The 17,961-nt window shown below is 50.7% G+C and overlaps 1 protein-coding gene across 1 annotated transcript; it reads left to right on the forward strand.

Annotated features, from left to right (window-relative positions):
* Positions 1-145: 145 nt before the first annotated feature.
* Positions 146-13,347, forward strand: NCSTN (nicastrin). The gene is made up of 16 exons (XM_062626100.1): positions 146-446; positions 1,740-1,863; positions 2,267-2,385; positions 3,487-3,632; positions 3,819-3,969; positions 4,230-4,339; positions 5,111-5,263; positions 6,625-6,729; positions 6,906-6,983; positions 7,501-7,670; positions 8,849-8,951; positions 9,228-9,323; positions 9,838-9,925; positions 10,056-10,210; positions 10,515-10,727; positions 12,350-13,347. The coding sequence occupies exons 1-16, from the start codon at positions 146-148 to the stop codon at positions 12,470-12,472; spliced, it is 2,235 nt and encodes a 744-aa protein (XP_062482084.1). The 3' UTR covers positions 12,473-13,347.
* The last annotated feature ends 4,614 nt before the right edge of the window (positions 13,348-17,961 follow it).

Genomic DNA, 17,961 nt, shown 5'->3' on the forward strand with positions numbered 1-17,961 from the left:
GAGGAAGCGGAAGGGCCGGGAACATGGCGGCGGGGAGAGCGGCGATGGCGGCCGCGGTGGGAGGCTGCAGGGCCCCGCTCCCGGCCTGGTGGGGGCTGCTCCGGGGGCTGCTCCTGGCCGTGCTGCTGGCAGCGGGTGAGGCTTGATGCGAGCGGGGCTCCCCCGGCTGAGGTGGAGGCAGCGAGGGCCGGGCCGGGCCCGCTGTGAGGCGGCGGCGCCCTCGGCTGCCCCCGTCCGAGCTCGCGTTCCCCGTTCCCGGGTCAGGGGGAGCGTTTTGAGGTGCGGGGGCCGCTGCTTTGTCCCCCCCACCCCTCTGAGGCGGGGCTGGGTGTGCTCCGCAGGTTCCTGCCAGGGGAACTCCGTGGAGAGGAAGATCTACATCCCCCTGAACAAAACGGCGCCGTGCGTCCGCCTCCTGAATGCCACCCACCAGATCGGCTGCCAGTGTGAGTACAGCAGCGGGGCCCCCCGAGCTGCGCCTTGGCTGGGAGGCAGCTCTTGGCCTTGCCTGCGTCAGCGTTGCCCTCGTCTTCTTCACTGTTTGTCCTCCTTCCGGATCCTGCTCTTGTGTTGCTGGCTACAGACCTGTTTCTGCTAAGTTGAGACCTTAGAGAGTCCTCCAGAATCCCTGCTACGGTGCAGAGCAGAGGTTTGAGCCAAATCGATGCTTCCGGGTGTACAAGGCAAAGCTGTGGGCACTGCAGAGTGCATGAGGGGTTAGCAGGGGGCGAGAGTGAAGGAGCAGAGAGTGAAGAAGTGACAAGGTAGCATCTGAAGGGGGCTTGGCGGAGCTGCTTGTGCAGTGTGGTTAACATTGCAAGGGAGGTTTTGCCATATTGGGAAGGCAGGAGTGCATGACTTACAGTGGAAAGATCGATAAGGGAACCCCATTCAAGCAGTATTTTTGGCTGATTTTACTGTGAGTCCATGTTTTGCTCCTTCTCCATTCAGTTTTGCTTCCACAGTGAGCCACTCCCTGCAGCAGAGGTTCTCAGCTGCCACTAAAGGGCAGCACTTGGTCTGTAGATAACCCAGGGTACAAGGTTCTCTGTGTTCTCTTCCACCCTGTGAGTGAGCTCAGTGTTTGGGCAGGCAGCCGTACACAGCCCTGCCTTCCTGCTTCCGAACTGTGTTGGGGAGCAAAATGCTTGGTTTTATCCATAGCTTCTTATCAAGCACTTTGTCAGTCATCCAGTTCCCTTGGCACAGGGTGGAATCACAAGCAGTGGACCTCCTTTGTTGTTAGTCCCCTTTGCTGTCCCAGTCTTAACTCATGCTGAGCTGGGATTTACCACCTTTACCCTTTGCTGAGGGCAGCACTAAACTGCTTCTGTGCCTGTGGTCATTGAGGCAGGTGCCTTTCTGTCTCAGGGCCTCAGTTCCCTCCTGTCCTTCCTTATTCTCTTCAGTCACAAGAGACTTTTAGTTGCTTATTTAGCAACTAAATGGAGGTCCTTGAACGTGCTTAACCGAAAGATGCTTCCACCACAGGAGTGTTTATTTCTTAATCTGTGTGTTCAGCTATTTTGAGTTCCCTGCTGAAAGCCACTGTTCCTTCTTCTGGCCTGCTCTGGCCACATAGTGCCTCTTCACCGGACTGCTTCCTCCAGCCCTGTAACCCCATGAGCTGTCCTTCCCTAAAGCCCTTACCAGCACGCTGCCCTGCTCTTCCATTGGGCCTTGGGGTGGGAATGAAGCAGATCACTGCGAGACATAAAGGGCACACTCTCTTCCCACAGCCTCCATCAGTGGAGACACAGGGGTGATCCATGTGGTGGAGAAGGAGGAGGACCTGAACTGGGTGCTGGCAGATGGCCCACACCCACCCTACATGGTCCTGCTGGATGGGAGCCTCTTCAACAGGTTGGTCATTGTCAGTTTTTATCCTCCCAGGGTGATGGGAGCCCACAAGAGCAACGTGGGTCCCTGTTGTGGTGATGGAAACATCATTTTTCAAGTGATAGATGGCAGAATCGGCCCTCACTGGTTGAAGTGTAGTGACATTGAAACATTTGTGGGTTTACTGTGGGTTTACTGCCTGAATTGATTTCTCCTTAAACAGAGTGCTTTGCTGTTAGAGCTCTGCTCTGTGTCAATTCTTATGCCACATTCATCACTGTAGCAGTTACAAAAGTTCATTAAACAATATGATTAAGATTGGTCACATCTCTTCTGGGCAGAGCAGGGAAGAAGGGGCAGAACTTCTCTGCTGGTTGCAGAATTCATTACTGAATTCACCATTTCAGTTGTATCTTCTCTCTTCCAGGAGGGTATTGCAGCAGCTGAAGGGAACCTCACGAGTGTCTGGCCTTGCTGTGGCCATTGCCAAGCCAAGCCCTCCCCAGGGATTCTCTCCTGGTTTGAAGTGCCCCAATGATGGGTTTGGTAAGAAAATGTTAAGTTTTTATCCTTGTTGGGAGGAAGAGAACTGGTGCTTTTACACTGTATGGGCCAGGAGGTGAAAAGGATAGCTGAAATTGCAGCTATATGTCAAAAAGGTGTTTAAGAGAACAGGCTCAACATGTTCCTTCAAAGCAGCTGGTGTGGGCTAGAATCTCATCATTTCCCAACAAGGGCTGGGACAGCAGTTTAGAAGACAGACAAATGTTAAACCTGACCACAGGTTGTGGTAACTTTGTTTTTAACACATGAAACTTGTCCTTTGTCCACATGTGATCATTAAAGCATCTTGTGTTGGCGTAGACTGTGTGGAGCGTGCATGAACCTCTCTGTCCCAGCCAATTCCTGCTTTTTGAAATGGCATTGTGCTTCTCTGAGTTCCTCCTGTGCTCTCACTTAGGTTTTCATTCCCCCTCTGCTCTCACTGAGGTTTTCATTCCCCCTGTGCTCTCACTGAGGTTTTCATCCCCCTGTGCTCTCACTTAGGTTTTCGTTCCCCTATTTCTTCATGCAGCAAATTTGCTCTGTTATATTTTGCACTTTGAGGGGAGAAATTGCTCCACCTTCTGTAGTTTGCACACAGCTTTCTGCTGCACGGGATGCCCTGTTGGAGTTTGGTGTGCTGGCATTTGTCCTGTCTCTGCCTCCGTGCTGTTTGTACCATGTGTAGGTGTTAATGTGATGGGCACATTTACAGCTGCCTCAGGGTTTCTTCCAGCACATGATGAGCCCAGAAACTGTGGTTTTGTATGTTCCTCCTTTTGAAGTAGAATGTTTCTCTGTGTGCTCCCTCCACTCTCTCAGCAGGTGATAAACGCTCTCTGAGTTCTCCTGCCAGCCTCCTGGCATGGGATGGCTCTGAGCATGCACGTTCCTCATCCTCTCGGTGTGGCACAGCGCTCTGTCTCTGCCACTTGGCCACATGCGGTGACCAGCTCCATCTCTCCAAGCTTTTATCAGCTGGTTCCTCAGCCCGTAATGCTGCTCATTCTGGATGTGCTGCTATTTTCTCAGCAGGCCCTGCTTCTCCTGCAGTCTGTTATTCTCTTGCAGGCTCAGGTTTGCCCATTTCTTTTCTGTTTCCAGGTGTCTATTCCAAAGATTATGGCCCCCAGTTTGCACACTGCAATAAGACCGTGTGGAATCCTGTGGGGAGTGGGCTTTCATATGAGGATTTTGACTTCCCTATTTTTCTCCTCGAAGATGCCAATGAGACACAAGTTATTAAGCAGGTACTGCACTTCCTCAGCGAGCAGGAGGGGGGAACTGCTGCACAGCTTAGGAAAGGGGGCACAAAGTTTTGTTTTCTCTCAGCTTAGATGTTGAAATGCAGAGTAAAAAGACATCTGATTTTATATGCAGGACACAGTGCTACTACAGAAGGGTTAATTTTGGAATGATTTTTTGTTTCCATCCAGTGTTATCAAGACCATAATGTCCCTCGTGATGGATCCGGCCCCGAGTACCCTCTCTGTGCCATGCAGCTTTTCTCCCACATGCATGCTGTCACCAGCACTGTCACCTGCATGAGACGCAGCTCCCTCCAAAGCACCTTCAGCATTAATCCAGGTGAGCACATTCCTTTTCCCTTGTCAGCCCCATAAGGCTGGTGGTAAGAATCCCAGGGGAAAACAGTTGTGTAAAAGAAAGGAAATTTGGGAATGTGTATGTGCACTGAAATCCTTTCCCCTGGCAGTAACTTTCCTGGGGCCAGGACTTCACCCCTGTGGAGCAGAAGCTCATAGATCCACTGAGCTGACCAGAAAGCTCATTTCCCACTTGTCACTGCTGTAATCTCAACTCAGACAATGATTTTTCCTGTTTCCTAGAGGTTGTCTGTGATCCTCTCCTTGATTACAACGTGTGGAGCACCTTGCAACCTATTAATTCCTCTGGGAAAGTCGATCCTGAGAAGGAAGTTATTATTGTTGCCACACGAGTAGGTACCTCCTGATCCTGCTTTGTAGAGCATGGAATAGGATTCTGGAAAGATGTGGGCTTCGAGTCTCATGGGAATATACTTCTCTGACACAGTTTCATTTCTTCCCATGTTCCAAACCTTTTAGACCTCACTGGCTATTGGGTTTCTGCAAGTACAAGCCTTTTAGTTGCTGGGTTTACCTAATTTTTTGTTTCAACAGAAGGACATCTGCATTTTGCTTCTGTTTTATATGAGGCTTTTCTCGTCATTTCTTTCACTGATGGGACAAGTAGAAGTAATGTGTCTGTTGGGCTTTCCTAAGATATTTCACACCCTTATAACGTATGACAAAGAGCACAGTTGGCTCATCTGTATTTTTTTGGGGGGGAGAGACTGAATCACATGGAGACTGTTGTGTGTCAGGCAGTGAGTCAGTGTCAGAGCTGAGAATGAAGTTCACTTCCCCATCTAGCAGTTGGTTTACAGTCACTTTCCAAGCTCCACTTCCAGACTCCCTTTTGTCCTTGTCCCAGAGCCTCATGCTGAAGAGGGCTTTTGGCATTAAAATTACACCACACTCACTAATCTCTGCTTTCTGGACAGGGCTCTGAGGCCTCAGGACTGCCACAGCAATGCTGGTGGTATTTTAAGTTTCATTAAGCAGGGTGCTTTGGTTCTTCCCTTATCAGTAGGATGAGGGGGATAGGAGTGAGGTGATACATTCACTCTCCAATGCTCTATTCCTCTCTCCCTGTGCACATTTCTTACACCTCCTGTTCGTGCTTCCAGATTGACAGCCATTCCTTCTTCTGGAACATTGCACCCGGGGCAGAGAGTGCTGTCTCTTCTTTTGTGACCCACTTGGCTGCTGCTGAAGCCCTTCACAAAGCATCAGATGTTCATTTGCTGCAAAGGAATATAATGTTCACCTTCTTCCAAGGGGTAAGAGCTGTGGCATCGCTCCACCATTTGGCTTGTTCCAAGAGATCAAATCAGCCCTTGGCTCCCTGCAAATGAACTTTTTCCCTACTCTTTGTACAGAGTCATTTGTCTGCATCCCCACACCGTGCTTCTCTCTGCTCCCCCAGTGAGAACAGGATCTTAATTGCACTGGGATAACAACAGCAGATGGAGCTTCCACTGGGGACAACCCATATTCTGCCCCACAGTTCTTGTTGGATGAATGACTCAAACTTTGCTTTCCTCATGTCTCCTCCCAGTGTGCCTCCCTGTGTGCTTGCTCTCTGCCTCACCCCCATGAGGGATGAACTGCAGTGGCCAGGCTTTAAATTCTGAAATGAAGCCCAGAAAAGGGCTAGATTAAAAATATATGTGTTGACAACAGCAAAATGCAGCTCATTTCTGAGGGCCCAGCATTGGAGTTGGCAGCTGTGGAAAAGCAGAACAAGCGTGTGGAGGAGGGACTGATGGCCAACAGCTGATGTTCCCCTCAAGGCATCTACACACTGATGGCTTCTTTTGTGCAGCTTTGTGAAACTGGCTCCCCCAGCCCCATGCTGTGGCCATGTGATTCCCTTCATTCACCCTCCTCAGTACGTGCATGGTCGGGATTGCTCTGGGGGAGACCCAGCAGACAGAAGGAATGGACGTTCTCCTGTCATGTTCCCAGAAAGGAGGAGGGATGAGAAGACTTGACTGTAAATGAGTCAAGAGGAAAGTCTCGTGGCTGCCTCTGACTTAATTGCCTGCTTGTGCCACGGGATTCTCTTCCTAAGGTCACCACTCTTCCCCAGTTCCGTATAGCTCCCGTGACAAACTCGTCCAGCCTTTACTTCCTTATTCTTTTAGGGGAAGCAGACACCCCCTCTTTCAGGAAAATGTGTAGTTCCTGCAATGGAGAATTCCCTTTTTCCCTGACTTGCTGTACTCCTTACTAAAAAACAAAGAGGATGGCTTATGCCAGAGTAAAGGCTATGTTAATGTCTCTCTGCTGTTGCTCACAGTAACAGTATCTCGCTAGATATCGGTGCTCACTTAACTCTGACCAACTTTGTGGAATTCAATAGCTGTCCCCTGGGTTTTTTTGCTCAATGCCTTCCTTTTTGTCCTTTGCTCCATCCCTTCCTACAACACCTTCGTCTTTGGAGCCAGGCACAATGGAATATTTACTTTGGTTTTCCAGTGTGTTGCAGGCTATGTGAACCTTCAGAAACACTTGAGGCAGTAGTTGCCCCTCCAGCTCTTGGGTTTGGTCCACCTCAGCCTCTCAGATATTGCTGGTAATTGCCCCAGGCACATACCCAGGTGATTCCTGTGTGACTGGATTTTCTTTTCTGTTGCAGGAGACCTTTGATTACATTGGCAGCTCACGAATGGTGTATGATATGGAAAAAGACAAGTTTCCTCTCCGCTTGGACAACATTCATTCATTTGTGGAGCTGAATCAGGTGTGGGATAACTCAGGGGTCCTTTTAATTCCCTGTTTCTCTGTGATAATTGAGCTGGGCTTTTCCCAGCCAGCTTTTTACTGGATTTGATTTTTCCCTGGGCTGAACTTGCCTCCTCTGCAAGACTCAGTGATGTTCAGCCATATAATTATGGTGGTTTCATTTTCTTCTTGAAGGTGGCTCTGAGGAATGACTCGGTTCTATGGATGCATACAGACCCTGTCTCTCGGATGAATGAATCTGTTGATGTACAGGTAATAGAAAGCAGTCTGTGTGGTTGATCTTTAGCACACTGCAGATAATCACGATGTGGATCTTTGTGGACCTGCTGGAGTGAGTCCAGGGGAAGCCATGGAGATGTTGCGAGGGCTGGAGCAGCTCTGCTCTGAAGTCAGGCTGGAGAAGAGAAGGCTCCTTAAGGGGAGACCTTAGAGCAGCTCCAGTCCCTAAAGGGGCTACAGGGAACCTGGAGAGGGGCTTTGCATAAGGGCTTGTAGGGACAGGACAAGGGGGAATGAATGGCTTTAGCCTGCCAGAGGGGATATTGAGATGAGCCCTTAGGCACAAGCTCTTCTCTGTGAGGATGCTGAGGTGCTGGCATAGGTGCTGTCCAGAGAAGCTGTGACTGTCCCATCCCTGGCAGTGTTCAAGGCCAGGTTGGACAGGGCTTGGAGCAACCCAAACCATTCCATGATTCTATGATGTTAACCTTTCCAGAGAAACAGCACATCCAAAAGGGCAGCAGAGCAGCACTGGTTTCTCTTCTTTCAGGTTAGAAACTTGCTGGATATCCTGGGGAGCAGCAGCCTGGGAGCAAACGTGACTTTGCAGGAAGCTGGATTCTCGCAGCCTCTTCCCCCATCCTCCTTCCAGCGCTTCCTTCGAGCCCGGCACATCCCTGGAGTAGTGCTGACTGACCACAGAACCGCCTTCCAGAACAGGTACTTGCTTCTCCAGGCTCAGCAGGTCCAGACTGGCCTCTGGCCAAAGGCAGTGGTGCCAGCAGAGGGCACCTGAGCTCCTGCAACATACATGTGTGCTCCCCAACATACATGTGGAGCAGCACAGGGGGAGCAGAGGAGCAGACGTGTGCCATGTCATTGAGCAAGCACGACATAATTATTCTGACAAGCGAAAGAAATCCAGTTTTGTACAGAAAATGTTCCCCACAGCTGGCTGGGAGCCAAAGGTGAGCAAATGGCAACTGAGCGTGCCTAAGCCTCATCTGTTCTTCCAGCAGCTAGCTGCCTTTTTTTTGTTGTTGTTTTTAATACAGCTTTCTATTTGCAATGGCAAAAAGCCCCAGGCATTGGAAAGAGCACTTGCATTCACCCCACATGACCCTACTATGGTGTGCTGCTTGAAGACCCCCTGCTCCGCTTCGACTTTGGAGTGGAAATGTGGGGTAGAAGATAGAAGTATTCCTCACTCCTCTTCCTTAAACTCTCCAAATTGCCCTTTTCCCTTCATTTTCTCTCCTTCCCTGCTGTTTCTGAGGCTCTCTGTAGCAATCGAGGGGGAAGTAGCTTCCCTTTCACCTCAAAATCTGCACTGCTTTAAAGGGATAAGAAAACCTAAGCTGGAGGAAAGCACAGCTTGCTGCTGTGGGACCTCTGTGTAGACTGGGGATGTCGGGTGCATAGACCATGTGTTGGGTTTGTAGCCCAATTCCCAGTTCAGCTGCGTGTGCCTTGGTGGAAATCTCTCTCGGAGCTCACTTGGAATTCCTCCCTGCCTTCAAGATAGGGCATTAATAAAATCCACTGGCACGACTTGCAGCAAAAGCCCTTTTCCCAGGAGCCCTTGTGCACGGGCTGTCCTTGCCTCAGTTTCTCTACCCACTTAATAGCTTGGGCTGTCGCCCACCTGAAAGCTAATCACAGCCTGTAAATTGCTTGGAGATCCTCAGATGGGAGAAGCTGTGGAAGGGCCAAGTTCATTATAAAGCCTCATTAAATGCTTTAAGGAGCGTGTGGCAGGGCAGTGCTTTGGCAGGGCTGTCTCTCTGCTCCCAGGAGACTGCTCCCACTGTTTGGTTTGGGCACACTCTGAATTGAATTCCATGCCCTGTGGTTTCTTTCTGCCCCTCCCCAACCTCTGTTTGCCTTCTTCTTTGCAGATACTACCAGAGCATGTACGACACTCCAGAGAACATCCGGATGCAGTACCCCGAGGGGCTCAGCCCTGAGGAGACCTTGGAGTTTGTCACGGCTACAGCCAAGGTTCCTGCTGCCCATTTTCTGTAGCTGCTGTACCTGGGGCAGATGGGGCTTTGGGTAGGGGTGGAGAGAAGCAAGCTCATGAGCAGAGGGGGGAAAGCTGTTTCCATTAGGGCAGAAAGAAGGTGGGGAGCGCTTTGTCCAGTGACAAAGGCAATAGCTACTCAAATGCTAGCACGACGTGAGGGTTTTGATGGATGTGTAGATCTTGGCTTGCTCTCCTGCTTGTTGTGCTGGATCTGCCTGTCTTGATTAACACAGAGCACTCTTCCTTTGCAGTCCCTGGCAGAAGTTGCCACAGTGGTCGCCCGTGCTCTCTACCGCCTTGCAGGGGGAGCCAACACCACCTCTGCTATTCAGGCAGATCCAAGAACGGTACGAGCAGATGGGATTGAGTCCCTGGCATCTCTGATGAGCCCTCACGTACTTCCCTTCTGTCTCTGTTTAGATGTGTTTACACAGCACGCTGTCCTGTCTGCCTCAGTGAGGGCTTTACCTCCCCCCTTTGCTCTTTCCTCACCACAGCTGAGTGAAAACCCTTTCACCCTTCTCTACTTCCTCACCTGATCTCAGGCCAGGCATTAAGCTTCAGGAGCCCTCTACAAACCAGAGCTCCTTTATCCTTGTCCCACAGAGCAGAAGAATAAGCTGAGGTGAAATGGCAGCGTGTGCCACAGGGGCCAACTCAGGAGTTGGTGGAACTGGAATCAAACCCAATTTTCATAGCTTATGTGAAATTATGTACAGTTGTGACATACAGCTTCTCCTTTGGTGTGCTCTTGGCCCCTGTAGTGGGAAACATCCGTGAGCCAAATAATCTTGAGAAATATAACTGTTGGGATGCTATTTTCTTTCCTCTTTGTACAAAGCAATTTCCATCTCTTCCCAGGTCTCTCGAATGCTGTATGGCTTTCTGATTAAAATGAACAATTCCTGGTTTCAGTCCATCATTAAACCAGACTTAAAAGGAATTCTGGGTAAGAGCAACACAGGACAGAAGAACAGGGGCTGGGTTTGACCCCACATGTTACCTGGCAGTTTTCTAAAGTGCCACATTGTCTGCTCCTGGCCTTCTCCCTGCCATTCCCTCTTCTCTGACTGCTCCAGGCGATGATGTTCCCCAGCACTATGTGGCTGTTTCCAGCCCTGTGAACACTACCTACCTTGTGCAGTATGTCCTGGCCAACCTCACGGGCACTGTTGTTAACTTCACCAAGGAGGAGTGCTTGAACCCTGAAAAATCACCCAACAGTGAGACAGAAGTAAGTAGCCATGAGAGTGACACTGGGGACAGCCAAGCTTTGGCCGTTTCTGCTTTTGAGGAAAGCTGCTTAGGAATGCTTTCTGTTACTCATAATAACGTGGGAGAAGTAGGAAGCTCCCAACAGGGAGGCATCTTAATGCCCAGGGGCAGAGGAAGAGGAGGCCAAAGGATCCCCTTACAGTGAGAACAGGCAGTAAAGTCTCTTTGTCTCTCCCCAGAGACACAGGTAAGGTTCCAGGATGAGGGGACAGGGCTTAGCTGGTGGCTCTTCCCTGTCTCTTACCCTCCTGTTTTTATTGCAGATGTATGACTATGCCTGGGTGCAGGGTTCCCTGGATCCCAACTCGACATCCCGAGTCCCCTACTGTGTTCGGTCAACTGTTCACCTAAGCAAAGCGCTCTCTCCTGCCTTTGAGCTGAGGCAGTGGGGGTCTACAGAGTATTCCACATGGACAGAGAGTCGGTGGAAAGAGATCCGGGCCCGAATATTTCTGGTTGCCAGCAGGGAGCTAGAGGTGAGTTTGTACATGTCTGGAAAAGAAAGTAGAGGAAAACGTCTGACTGGCTTTGAGTAGCACCTCCTGACTGCTGGAAACAGCTCAGAGTTTGTTCCAAGATCTTGTGGGAGCTCCTCTGTTAAGAGCAGGCTTTGATCCTGGAAAAGGAGGTGACCAAGAGCATCGCTGGTGATCATCCTTCCTTCCACCTCTGGCTATTTGTGGGTTAATAACAGAGTCGCTGGGACTGAGACTGTGCAGAATAATCAAGAGTCCCATGAGCAGGCTGAGCTCTGTGAATCAAAGATAGAGGCACAGGAGTCTTAACCCCTTCTCCAGGCATAGGGAGTCAAGCCAGTGAACCTGGCTGATGTTTTGCCTGATCCATGACCCAGATTTTCCTTCCTGCCCTTTGAATCCCCTCTTAACAGCAGGGAAATAAGTCTCTAATAACCTTCACAAACAAAAGCTGATGGTGGTTCAGTGTCCCAGGTTCTGAGCAGCCCTTAGCTGGGTGTGATGTGGCTTAAGTGCCAGCAGAATAAGGGTTAAGCATACAGTCACACTGGGACACTGTGCCTGTTTTGATGCCCTCTGGTTGGCTGTTAATGATGTCCGGCTGTCAGGACAGACTCAGGAGTGCACAGGATGGCATCATCATGGCCTAGCAGTAAGCCACCCAAAGGCCATGCAAGCCCAGGCAGTTGTTGCACCTCTCAGGTGATTATTTGAAATCTGAGCAATTTAGTTCTGTGGCACTGGGCCTTTTGAATGCTGCCAGGCAAGCCCAGAGCCCTGCCTGTGCCTCGGCGTGTTACAGCCCAGCAGACACTGGTGCCCTGGAGATGCAGTTTGAGCCCAACCATTCCCCAAGTGTTGACCTCATAGAAAATGTACTGAGAGAGTTCTGGTGACTGCTCTGTGGGGTCTGTTCTGAGATATCCCCATCCCTGGCAGTGTTCAAAGCCAGGCTGGATGGGGCTTGGAGCAACTTGGTCTAGTGGAAGGTGTTCCTTCCTGCAGGAGAGGGTGGGAACTGGGTGAACTTTAAGGTCCCTTCCAACCCAAACCATTCCATGATTCTGTAATCCGTGATGGAACTTTCTAACCTTTTCTCTTGAACATCAGTTTGTGTGCACTGGTTGTAACCACAGCAAACCTGACCTCATCCTGCCTGGCAGTTGCTTTCATCTAAGGCTGTAAGGTCCTGGAGGATCTTCTCACCTCCATATAGTAGTGCCTCAGGAGTGAGCTGGTGTCTGTAGCTTTCCGATAGAGCCCCTCATTCATCAGGGGCTGTGGCAATAGGACAAGGGGTGATGGATTTAAACTGAAACAGGGGAAGTTCAGGTTAGGTATAAGGAACAAGTTCCTTACTGCGAGGGTGGTGAGGCACTGGAACAGGTTGCCTGAAGAAGTGGTAAATGCTCCATCCATGGCAATGTGCAAGGCCAGGCTGAGCAGAGCCTTGGGTGATGTGGTCTAGTGAGAGGCATCCCTTCCCATGGCAGGGGGTTGGAAGTGGATGATTTTAATGTCCTTTCCAACCCGAACCATTCTGTGATTCAAGGTGAATTCTGGGAGGTGCTGCAGGGCTGTGTTTGTAACAACAATGCTGAGTGTTTCTTCTCCCTTCCTAGATAATCACTTTGGTTGTGGGCATTGCCATTCTGGTCTTCTCTCTCCTGGCCACCTATTTCATCAACGCCAAAGCAGATGTACTGTTTAGCATCCCCCGGGACCCTGGGGCTGTGGCTTACTGAAGATGCTCTCAGGGCTTGAGAAGTCTTAGCCCTTGGATTACAGTTGTCAAAGATAAAACTACACTGGAATGCCCCTGTCTCTGGACAGGGATGCAGATGGTTCTCTCCAGAGCTTCCACGCTCGGGTTCTGGGTGCTGAGCCCTGAAAACATAAGAGACTTTCCCAGAAAACCGTGCCGACCGAGCCCTAAAGAAACTGGGACTGAGGAGTTCCCAAAGCCTTTCTTTTTAGTTTGTCTTTGCTTCTGAGCAACATGAGGGGATTGGTCCTGTGCTAGTGCGATGGCAAGGTGATGGAGGTGTTCCCGAAACGAAGGCCAGGTGGAAAGGGAGCTGTTTTCTCCAGGATGCATGTGGACCAGTGGATTTCCGTGGTGGCACGTGTTGCCTGTTCATGTCCCAGGCGTTGCTGTGAACCTGTCTATGTTCCAATGCAGGGAGGGCAGGGTGTGTTAAACAGATGATCAGATGTAAAATGTCCTTTTTTTAAATGGTGCAATATTTTCTGGGCTTTGTATATATATAAATAGTTCCATTTAATTAAAAAAAAAAATCTCCACTTACAAAGTTAACCCATTGCCTGCTTTGTCTTGGTTGCTGCCAAAGGACCAGAACCACTGGGTGTTGCAGTATGGTCTCAGAGCTTTGTCTCATTTGGTTTGGGAATTATGGTGAAACTTGGAATTCTTTCTCTAGCTGGACAAAAGACATTGTGCCCTCAGACACGATAGGATGTTAACTCACTGTTGGTTAGACTGTAAGCAGTCCAAGGCAGGGATTGCTGGTCATTCCAAACAGCTCTTTGTACCACAGTACCTTGATCTTGGTCAGGCCCTTGCTGCTGCTATAATAAACATGGGTTTTAATGATGCTCACACACTCTGCTTCCTTCGATGCCAGGGCTTAGTGCCCAGCAAGAGCGAGCTCTGGGGGCTGGTGGTTGTGACTGACCAGGCACTTGGATGTTCCTGGTTGTTTCTTCTGGGTGAAAATTCACTTGTTCAGCAGATTTCAAGGTGTGATGGTGCTGCTGTCCAAAGCCAGGAGGGAGAAAACAGGGAGAGGGGATTAATACCAGAAGTCAGAGCCTGCTAGAGCTGAAGCAGACCTCGCTTTCCCTTCCCTAGAGGATAGGGAGGGTTTATTGTGTTCAAGTCTTTTCTCAGCTAGGCTTGCACTCTGCAGTTTTAAAGTCACTCAGAGCCTCTACTTTCAGTGCTTCCCTGAGGGAGGCTTTTTCCACTTGCTGGTGCATCCCACTATCAAGAAACTGCCTCTGATCCATGGTGGAATGTTTCTGTGCCTGATTTCATTTCTCCTAGCGATGCTGAAGAAGTTGATCTCTCAATTTACATGGGGATGTCTTGTCTTTACAATAAGGATTTTCATAGCCTCTAACTCCTAATCTTTGGCCTCCTTCCAACTTTGGCAGAACAAAATCCCTTCCCCAGAATTATCCAAGTAGGCTCTTTCTGTGTGTGGAATTACATGGGGTGAGACGAGGACCTCACAACTGTGTGGGCTGGCAGAGGATTGGGTAGAGCATGTTTTGCCTTCCCTAAGGTAAGTTCATGTTAGGCTTTTTATATGTCAAACTGCAAATGCTTCGTTCGTGGAGCAGTGCTGTGGGGAGAGATGTTGGAATTGGTGATGGCTGACCAGCAAAGGGGTTGATATTGGGTTGAAGTTGAACAGGGGAAGTTCAGATTGGATATAAGGAAGAAGTTCTTTACTGTGAGGGTGGTGAGGTGCTGGCTCAGGGTGCCCAAAGAAGATGCTCCACCCCTGGTAGTGTGCAAGGCCAGGTTGGACAGAGCCTTGGGTGATGTGGTCTGGTGTGAGGCATCCCTTCCCGTGGCAGGGGATTGGGACTGGATGATCTTAAGGTCCTTCCCAACCCAGACTGTTCTGTGACTCTATATACTCAGTGTCCTTGATATCACTTTCATATTAAAACCCTGTCTTTCCCATACTGCTGTCTCTCCCATCTCTCAAACCTAGGCTCTGTCCTTGTTTTTTTTCTTTCCCCTGGAGGCTTCTGCATCGTTTTTCTCCTCCATACAACCAGAAATCAACCCTTTTCCCACTCTCAGCCCCATGTTCCACTCCCAGCTTTTTGTTCGCTCTCTGGCGAGGAGAACAAACAGCTGCCTCTGTTGTCTGGGCCTTGGATGGCCAACAGGTCTCCCCTGTGGACAGCACGATGAGCAACGCTCCTATCAGTGCCTGACAAGGAGGGGAGAAGCAAAGGGGGCTGGCTGGCAGGCACTGCAGCAGAGGCACATTTCCCCTCCTGCTGCCAGCACCAGAGAACACTGCAAGTCTTTGATTGGCAGCCCAAAATGTACCCTGAGCTGGGGGTTTGTGTGTCCCTCGAACTCTCCTGGTGCCAGCAGTGTTGCTGTGCAGAGGGGTGGAAGGAGAGGCAGGAGCCAGAGGTGTTTCCAGCCCTCCTGGCTGCGTTTTGCCATGGTCAGTGAATTCGTTTTGCTCAGCTGGCTTTTGATGATGAGGCTTGTGCCGTGCAGATCGGAGCCTTCCTCCCCTGGGGAATCGGGCCTGAGGGTTGGAGGGAAGGGGGTGGGGAAGAAACAGGGCTGTGGGATTCATCTGGGAAGGAAATGAGCTACGAGAGTGAGTCCTAGCCCCTGGGTTTCTCTTCCCTGTCCTCCCCAGGGCTGCAGCTCCCTCCTGCTTGCAGTGCCCTTCTACCAGTGCCACGGACCCTGCGACTGCCCTTTCTCACAGGGGTGAGGGGATGCCTTTGAGAGCCTGAGGTGAACGGTGCTTGAAATACGAAGGTGTTTTGTTACAGGAAGGCGAACGCTGGGGAAAGGAGCTGCTTTTCCTGTCGTGGAGAATGCAATCCCATTTTATTTACACGGAAACAAGACCGTGCAAAAAGGCCTCCCATTCACCTGCATCCCTCGCCCCATCCTGAGCGGGGCAGGGTGGGAGGAGCTGGGGTCTCTGTGACCTGTTCAGCTGTGCAGTCTCGCTCCTGGTCTTCAGACAAAGAACTGACAGTGGGTTTGGGCGTGCTCCTTCCCCTCCGCTGGGACCAGCAGAGCCTTTGCTGCTTTTGTGTACGGCTGTTAAATCACTGCCCCGCAGGGAGCTGCTGTCTGCTGCCTTAAGCCCAGAGTTAGTGTCTTAGCCCTCAAAAGCTCCCTCTTAAGCCATCCTTTCCGTGCCTTCAGTCTGAGCACAGTTATCTGCAGAAGATACGTGTTCCCAGTTTAAAATGAAACCGGTTTGATGCCTTGTGTGTACCTTCCTTTGTAACGAAGAGCCCTTGGTTTGGGGCTGCCAAAGTTGGTCCTGCCCCTGCAGTATAACAGCAGCTGTCCTCAGCTGTGCAAACCTTAAACTTGATAACTCCCCTGATGCACTTTTCCCCATCACTCCTGAGATACTGTGCATTAATTAGAGCATCCCTAATGCTAATAAGCCACGGGGAATAAATGCCTTCTCAGTACATTAATCATAGAATCAGAGAAGTTAGGGTTGGAAAGGACCTTAAGATCATCCAGTTCCAACCTTGCAGCCCAGAAAGCCAACCATATCCCTTGCTGCATCCAAAGGAGCGTGACCAGCAGGTCAAAGGAGGTGATCCTGCCCCTCTGCCATGCTCTGGTGAGACCTCACTTGCAGCATTGTGTGCAGCTCTGATGCCCTCAACATCATAAGGACATGGAGCTGTTGGAACAAGTCCAGAGGAGGCCACGAGGATGAGCAGGGGCTGGAGCAGCTCCTGTATGGAGACAGGCTGAGAGAGCTGGGGCTGTTCAGCCTGGAGAAGAGAAGCTGCGTGGAGACCTCAGAGCAGCTTCCAGTGTCTGAAGGGTGTTACAAGGATGCTGGAGAGGAACTCTTTATTAGGGGCTGTAGTGACAGGACAAGGGGTGACGGGTTCAAACTGAAATGGATTTAGCTTAGATACAAGGAAGTTCTTTACCATGAGGGTGGTGAGGCAATATGGAAAGTAGTGTGAGTATTGCTCAGATGTAGCTCTATTTTTATCTTTGTGATAGGAATGGAATTAGTGAGTTCTGAGGAGCAAGCGTGGGTAGTTTGGTGTGTGCTGGCTGGGTAAGGCAGAGTCTAAGTCACACTGGGTGACAGTGCAGAGCCGGTGGCTGACGTGACCAAGAGAATTTCCCCCTATTCAAAGCCCATTTGCTTTGATAATTAGGAAAGTTTGCATGGGGAATTATGCAAACCATATGGAAAGCACCTTAGTCTAGAGAAGGGATGCAGTGGGCATCACTTGGTGTGTCATGGCTGGTCCAAGAGGACATAGTCCAGCTGGGAAACAATACATGGGAGATACCTGTCTGGCTTCAACAGATTTCCCCTGGCAAACCTTGCTGCAGTCATTGAAGATACTCTCCCGGCTGGCAGAGGTCACCATCCCTCTAGCACAGGCAGCAGGGGAGACGAAAGCTCACTCCAGTTCATCCCAATGAACTTCAGGCACTGGGAAAATGCTCTCTTCTGACTCTTAAAGGCTTTGGCTTCCTGCTCCGAAGCACAACTACTTGAATTTCTTCCAAAACAACTACATTTTGAGGTTGTTTTCCATCATTCCTGGTCTAACCTGTTCTTCCTGATGCTTACAGATGCTGGGCAGCTTTGAGTTCCGGCCAAGCGCTTGGCACCTTTTAGGCACCGCGTTCAGCAGGTCAGTTCTGCTGGTTCAGTGGGATGGGGGCTCTGCCAACTCTCTCCTCTTCTCATCACTTTACCAAAGAACCAAGGGAGAAAGCAGAATGTGGCTGAGCAGCCCAGGGCAAATTCACCCGCAAGAGATGGAGCCTGGAAGAAGCAAGTTCTGCAGCCCTGTGCCAGGGGAGCAAGAAATGATGCAACTTCCAGCAGGTCTTGCTGAGCTGCTCCTAAACATAACCAGGCCCTTGAGGGCAGCGAGGGCTGGGGCAGCTGCTCCCAGGGGCTTTGCCTGGCTGCACCCTGCGCTGTTTTGCTCCTGAAGGTAAAGGCTGCAGCTCTGTGCCTGTTCCCAGCTCCAGTGGGTCTGGTGCAGGAGGGCAGCCCTGGAAAAGATCCAGCTGGACACTGGAGCCACCTTTCCTGTTGTGCTCGAAGGGAAGTCATTCACTACCTGCTGCTGGCTCTTTTGGCTGCGGCGTGCCAAGGCAGGGATCGCTGCCTCCCTCTCCTCCCTCATTCACTTCCAAAAGCACCCTTTACCCCCTGAGAAGTCTTCTCCTTGCCAATAACCCCACGGAGCCCTCACCCCTGCCTCCGGTACCGAGGCAGTGCTCGGGTTACCCCCACCTCCAGCTACATCAAAGCGCAGACAAGGGGGTTTGGGCAGCCCTTGCTGAGGAGGGCAGCTGGCACATGCTGTCTCTGTCATAGAGCCCCCAGGCATCTCCCTGAGACCCACACGCTCCCCCCCCTCCATGCACACACAATGATCTGCAGGCATCAATTTCCTCCCCTGTCTCCCCACGCGACCCAAGCAG

This window comes from Pezoporus occidentalis, unplaced genomic scaffold, assembly GCF_034315485.1.
Source record: "Pezoporus occidentalis ecotype Australia unplaced genomic scaffold, CSIRO_AGI_Poc_V1 ctg29, whole genome shotgun sequence".
Lineage (NCBI taxonomy): Eukaryota > Metazoa > Chordata > Aves > Psittaciformes > Psittacidae > Pezoporus > Pezoporus occidentalis.